The sequence below is a fragment of the Amphimedon queenslandica genome, unplaced genomic scaffold (genome assembly GCF_000090795.2).
Source record: "Amphimedon queenslandica unplaced genomic scaffold, v1.1 AMPQUscaffold_12945, whole genome shotgun sequence".
NCBI lineage: Eukaryota > Metazoa > Porifera > Demospongiae > Haplosclerida > Niphatidae > Amphimedon > Amphimedon queenslandica.
The window spans coordinates 23,335-30,242 of NW_003546819.1; the positions used below are offsets into that span (position 1 = coordinate 23,335).

The following is a 6,908-nucleotide window of genomic DNA, read 5'->3' on the forward strand; positions in this document are numbered from 1 at the left end:
GCGCGCTTTGCGCGCCCTCAGCACCCCCCTTCCCCAATTCCTAGATACGCCCCTGCTAATAGTGTAAAAATATTCCTAATTGTTTTCACCACCTTACATGCAAGCTGCCATTTAATTTGTTTGCTGTGGTTATACTAACTTATGTAAAAGATGTGAGTGAACTAATTGTTAAGGCATCTTAATTGTCATTTGTCGAATATAATGTGTGTACATAATATATGCATGTACAGTGTACATCTCATGGGCCTCAAGTCAAAGAAATGCACTTTACCAAACCTTGTATATTCAGTAGAGGAATGAGTTTTAGTTTTAACAGTTTCAAAAAGATCACTAAACTCAAAAAATGATAGACTGCACAGCTTACAAAAATCAGTCATTTATATAATATTAACACAAAGAGCATAAGGTCCAATTGTAGCAAACAATTAACAATAATAAGGCTTGCTCTAGACTAACGTCGTAGCTGTATGGTAACCATGAGGCTAACTTCAAGAGCAAGTTACGATTAACAAAGATACGGCCTAGATCTAATTAATAACACAACTTCTTTAACAAGTACACTAATTAACACATCTCTAATTAAGCATACATGTACATACTATTAATTAATTACTGTAACATATCTGAATACCAAGTGTCTTTCTTTACTAATGAAGAGGTGACTGAATTTAAAATTCTTTTCACCAAACAATTCAATCACTATCAAGATATTATTGATAGAGAAAGCAGGCTCTAATGCAGCAAGAATTAATTAGTTATTAAAGGTACATGTACCACATGTACTTTAAACCCAGGAAGACACTGCAGTGATTGAAGAAACCCACAACTATGCAATTATGGTGCAATACGAGTTTATTATGATATCATTATCTTGTTATTATAGGAAGGATATACTGCTCTTATTGAAGCAGCACTGGGAGGACATTATGACATTGTACAGTTGCTGTTAAATAATGGAGCTGATCGAAGCACTGCAACTTATGTGAGTATCATGTAATTAATGCACCATAAATCTTTCATTCAATTTCCTTAACTGTCAGTTTCAAATGAGAAAAACATCACAGGTGCAATACCTGTACATCATGTAGTTTGAGCCATGCGTAGGTATGAAGCAAGGGTAAAGCAGTCGCCCTGTCTGTGTGTTTGCTTGAACTCCACTTTTGAGCTGACACTGCTTTCTTGTAAAATTTTGGAGATAAACGTATCATTTAGAAAAAGTTATTTTCTGTCTGGAAAATGATTGATTCTTCTTTTCCAAGGCAGAAAAAGCTCACAATCATGCCAAATGTAGTCGGTACAAATATATCTCTTTGGTGGTCAAAGCTAAAGAGTAGCAGGACAAATAAAACAATAAAACAAAAGCTCATCTTTCATTAATATGTAAGAAATTGCTCCAATCACCTTCGTTTTAAAGATAAGATAGCCCAAACATTCATACCTTGTAAGTTTACACGAGGCTCTCTTCTTCCAAAGTAGCGGCCAGAGTCTTTAAACATCAGGGACTCAATAGACGTTTGTATGCAACAAATAGAGCCTAAGAAATGTATGCTAAACTGTTTAAAAGTCGAGAAAAACTAAAGCTTTCTTCACCACTCAGGGCCATGTGCCACCATTTTAATGTGTGTTCAGGTGGAGCATGGCTTATTTGAGCCACACCTTCTTTGCAGCAATGCAGCCACACCTTTACTTTGCTGCAACATGTTTCATTCTCACCACTTGACTGAATTGCAATTTCTGCATTCAACAAGCTACATGCACCACTGATTCTTGCCCACTAAAATTGTTTTTTTAAATTTTTTTCCTTATTAACAAAATAATAAGTCAAAACACAAAAGTACAACTATAATCCATGACTAAATATTATAGCCATTCTTTCTCTGGCCCACTGACTTTAATTCCTGTACAATTATGACTCACATACTATGCACACTGCTTTTCAGCCTTTACCTTAAGATCAGGCAGTTTCTTTATTAAATTAAAAACACAAACTACTCAACCTACATAATGCCGTATAGCAGGAAATTTTCGTGGCCCAAAGTTTTTGTGGATTTCCTGTTTGTTTCAAAATTCATGAAAATAAAATCTGCGAAAATTGATTCAATACGGTTCAAGATGGCCAAAAAGTAGAAAGCCACGTAAACTAAAGCCACGAAATTCATTTTTAGACGGATCCACAAAAATTTTGGGCCACGAAAATTTCTCGCTATGCACAGCCAAAAGTTATCATGCCTGAATCAGCACTTTTGCCCCAAAATAATGGACCATGTCTGATATCCTATACTGGTACAGCCCTGACACATTATTTTATAGATCATGCCTGTTATTCTGGCATGAATCAGTACAGATTTTATCATGATTGTATCATGACTGATTTTCACAGTTGTATCATGACTGATTACATGAAAACCATGATTCAGGACTGATTCAGACTGATATCAATCCTGATCTAAGGCGATAACAATTGGTTGTGTACGGCAGTTGTGGCAAGGGTCTGCACTTAAGTGCTCTCGTTGTAACTAAAGCTAGGTTTACAGTATATGCAGCTTCACCCGTGAGTTGTGACATCACTTATAACATTGCACACAACATAGAACCAAAGATGGGTTGGTCTTATCATTGCTCTTACGTAGCATTAAATGTAATGACATCACAGCGTATATTGTAAACCTAGCTTAACAAACCTCTTTATTTGGCTCAGGAGTCCTTACCCCACTTTATGGACTCCTGATTTGGCTCTACATGTAGTTATCATAATCATGGCATTGAATGTATTATCATAGCCTTCAACCTCATATTCTTGTCAATACACTGAATAGCCCCAAATTTTTGTCAAAAAAGGTGAAATATTTTGTAATTTTGTAAAAATTGAAAATTTTAATTTTAATAATTGTAATAACTGCACAATTTTCCAAATAATAATGATGAATATTTGATTTTTTTTCCTAAAATCTTTAGTTAGACCATAATAAAGTAGAAACGTACTTGTATTACCTCAATAATTATGTACATTGTACATGTACATGTACTTGTATGAGGAACAGAGCTTAACAACATTTTAACAACTAGTAATTACACACTTAATGTTATTTACATGTATGTTCTTATTTTTACAGCGAGGAGATACTGCTTTAGTTTTAGCTGCAGAAGAAGGATATGATAATATTGTACAGTTATTAAGTGAAGAAGCTGATCCAAATACTTCAGTTAATGTGAGTCAGTATTATTAACCTTCACATCTATTTTTACCTATTTTATTTACTTTTACTACTCCCACTTGTCAATGTACACCGGAATACTATATAGCGGGATTTATTGACGAATGTTTTATTTTGATGAGTTGACAATTTAAAATAAAATGGCAAATTTTGTAACCATCAAAAGTTGTACCATGTGTACATAAAGCACAAATTTCTTTTATTCATCAAATTAAAACTCGCCAACATAGGAAATTTATTGTTTTCGTCAAATTTTTTACTCGTCAATAAATCCTGCTATACAATATTTAGTTTTAGTGTATATACTGTATTATGATGTTTACTGATGGAGTAAGCGAGTGACCTACATGCACATGTACATGGTACTGGACGAACTTAGGTACATGTAGTAATAATAATGTGAAAAATTGAATAACTCTACTTCATGACAGAGCTGGAAATATTAGCAGGGAAGATATGATAAGCAACCACCAAAGTAGAATCTGCCATTTTAGTTCATCCTGACCACATGCAGCCACTAGAATTATTGCCAATATAAATTTTGTCAATTATGAATTTTTAGCAAATTGCCAAATATAACTTCCATCAATATTTCTGACAGTATATGGTATTTAACTTACTGTATGACTCATTGTAGAATAAGAAGTTATATGAAGCTGCTAAAAGAGGTGATTCTACTGGTGTCCAGTCTGCACTGTCTCAAGGAGCTAATGTAAACTATCAGAATCCTAAAGAGGTAACTACTGCAGTATATGCATACATGTACATGTACAACATGCTGTTATGCTGATAGCCTGCTGCCCTTGGACATGGGTCAGGTATACATGCATGTACATGTAAGTACAAACATGCATATTTTGTGGTGTCATTTCACAATTGTACAATGTAGTCAATGTACATGTGCATGTAGTACACTAATCACTGTAGAACTGTAGTTACTAGTGAAGAGTTATTATTGGCAAATTCTTCTGTGAGAAACTGCCATTATATGAAAATTTATCAGTTGCAAGTTTTTATTCTGCCAATAATTTCAGTTATACTAAAAGTACATGTAGTAAAGTACTTTATGTTTTTGCAATAGACTGACATGTACAAATGTTTTATTGTGTTTCTTATAGTTTGGAGCTTCTTCTCTTCATGTTGCTGCAAGAGGAGGATATCATGATGTGGTACAAATTTTATTGTCTGCTAGAGCTACAATTCGCCTTAGAGACACAGTGAGTATATACTGGATTAACAAAAATGTGTTATAGTTATGATGTATCATTCTAATCTAATGATATCAAATTTAGTATGTTTTACTAAAAGTACATTGGTGCATGTAACTTCTGGACTTACAATCTACATGTATTTCACACATGTATAGTTTATTGGCCTCGCCAGCGATTAGCGTGGGTGAGGACTATGTAGTTAAGTGTGTTGTCTGTCATTCATTCATTCATTCATTCATTCATTCATTCTGTCTAGAAGCAATCTCTCACTTTGAGGTATTGTGGTTTTAAATAACTTCTCCATGCGCTAGAGAAAGTTACTTTCTTTAGCTTTATCAAGTATAGATGGCAGTGCAAGGCACCAAAAGCTAACAATCTTGCCAAATGTAGGTAGGTTTTCCTATCATTTTGTCATGCTTCCATTAACAGGGTTATCTAGTATCTCTAGAGAGACACAATAACCTTTTTTTAAAAAAATGTAGCAACTTTCTTTGTCTTGAAGAAAGGAATGCCTAAAAATTACTTACCTCTTGACTTTACACGAGGCACTTGTCCTTAGAAAGAGTAGTTTAGGCCTAAAAACTTCAGACACTTCACAATAATTTGTATGGAACAAATAGAGCCTACTAAATGTGTGTGTGCACTGAGTAGAAGTCCAAGAAACTCAAGCTTCTTCCAGCAGTTACTCCAAGAGGCACCGTTTTACTCTAGCAATCAAGATTTGACACTTTCTCTGTACTGTAATGCACCTATCAATGAAAACTCCCACTATCCCCCTCCCGGGCTACGTTAGGGGACCCTAGGTAGATTTGACTTTTATTAATTGACTCCCGCCCCTGAGGTGGGGCATTTGACTAAATTTTGGTCAAATATGCCCCACCCTGGGGTCAGTATGCGGAGATTGAACAGTGCTCTACCGATTATTTCAAATTTCAAAGTAATGGAGAAACGTGTTCTTGTGAGATTTGGAATGAACTCTCGCCCTGTTTCGTTCAAGACAGGCGAATCCTTTGATGAAGATGTTGTGAACCTAAAGAAGAGGATTAGTGAATCCTTCAGAGATATTATTAAAGACTGCGACTCCGAATCTCTACTGATACAAGTCAAGGATGAGGAATTCGACGACTTTGTTGATCTGGAATGCGCTACTGATATACCCAGCAAAGGAGGGATTTTAAGAGTTTATAAAGTGAGTGTATATTGACCAATGTCATGTCACTAAGCATTCGATTAAAACCATGACTACAAGATGACTAAAAGGGGTTAAAACTGATTAATTAATGTATGCATGTGTAACCTGGAGTTACCCACAGCTGCATATTTTTTGAAAGTATAAAGTCATAAACTCAAGCTTCTTTCAGCATACTGTATGGCTAGAAAATTTCGTGAGGTATTTAATTTTGCTGATTTCGTGGGTAACTTTTTAACCACGAAAATTAATACCATGGAAATGCTCACTGCGCATGCGCAGCATGTGAAAATCAATGACTTAATGCAAGTGCACGTGCAAAAACGCGAAATTTAACTCCCTCGAAATTAAAGAATTAAGAGCTTTTCACTAAAACATGAAAATTTATGCCCTCGAAATTTTCTAGCCATACGGTACCATTTTACTCTAGCAATTAAGATTTGACACTTTCACTACTGCATGTGTTTGAGCCACACCCAGACACCCTTTAGGTCTAATAATAAGTAAAGTGCTACATATATACTTGTAGGCAAATCTGAAGCAAATCAAATAAATTCTTTTAGCCAATGGACCAATGGTGTCTTTTTGATTTATAAATTAAGCTCATTTATTATCTAGAAACATATCGTTGAATCTCCTGTAACGGAAAACACTGAGGCTTGTATCCATTTGACTTCAAACAGCCCTGGTATTATAGTACAATATCCTACTTTCCCAGTAAGAGTTTATATAGTAACATTCTGTTTTTATCATTATTTTGTGATAGATAGTAAACGGTAATTCAAGCCATCATACTAGCTCTTTAATTATAAACAGTCCCACTGTAAGTTGGTAATTACCTATTTGTCTGAATTATTGTTTAATTTCTTGACAGAATCATCAGAATACAACTACTGACATTACCCAATTAAGTCAGACTGAATCTGATTATATACGAAAGCAAACCACAATTTATGGGAAACATCCCACAAAGAGAATATCACAATGGCATGCTAAAGTCAACAATGCTGCATATGAATTGGCTCTCACTGATCGCAAGATGTTGTTATTGCCGAGGCAAAAGTTGATGGAGGCCGCACAAGAAAAAGTACGTGAAAGTGGATATTCCTTTATGAAAGGGAAAAGCCGTTCAAAAGAAGCTGCTGAGCATTCTGCTGAAGCTACTACTCAAAAACGTCCCAAAATCGACGAAAATATCAGAATGAAACGTATTATGGAACTGAAGGAAGATGTAAAAGATATTCAGGATCGAATCGGTTATAAAGAAAAGCAAAGAGAGGAAGCAAGTAATTT

The 6,908-nt window shown here is 35.1% G+C and overlaps 1 protein-coding gene across 1 annotated transcript; it reads left to right on the forward strand.

Moving 5' to 3' along the window:
- The first annotated feature begins 2,756 nt into the window (after positions 1-2,756).
- LOC105314383 (ankyrin repeat and SOCS box protein 2-like) lies at positions 2,757-4,468 on the forward strand. Its single transcript, XM_020002274.1, has 4 exons — positions 2,757-2,768; positions 3,114-3,209; positions 3,853-3,951; positions 4,334-4,468. Exons 1-4 carry the CDS (start codon positions 2,757-2,759, stop codon positions 4,466-4,468), a joined length of 342 nt encoding a protein of 113 aa, XP_019857833.1.
- The last annotated feature ends 2,440 nt before the right edge of the window (positions 4,469-6,908 follow it).

What these genes read in the sequence shown, in the direction of transcription:
- LOC105314383 (XM_020002274.1), top strand. An exon ending in ATCCAAATACTTCAGTTAAT is followed by an intron (nt 3,210 to 3,852) that starts GTGAGTCAGTAT and finishes GACTCATTGTAG; the next exon opens with AATAAGAAGTTATATGAAGC. An exon ending in ACTATCAGAATCCTAAAGAG is followed by an intron (nt 3,952 to 4,333) that starts GTAACTACTGCA and finishes TGTTTCTTATAG; the next exon opens with TTTGGAGCTTCTTCTCTTCA.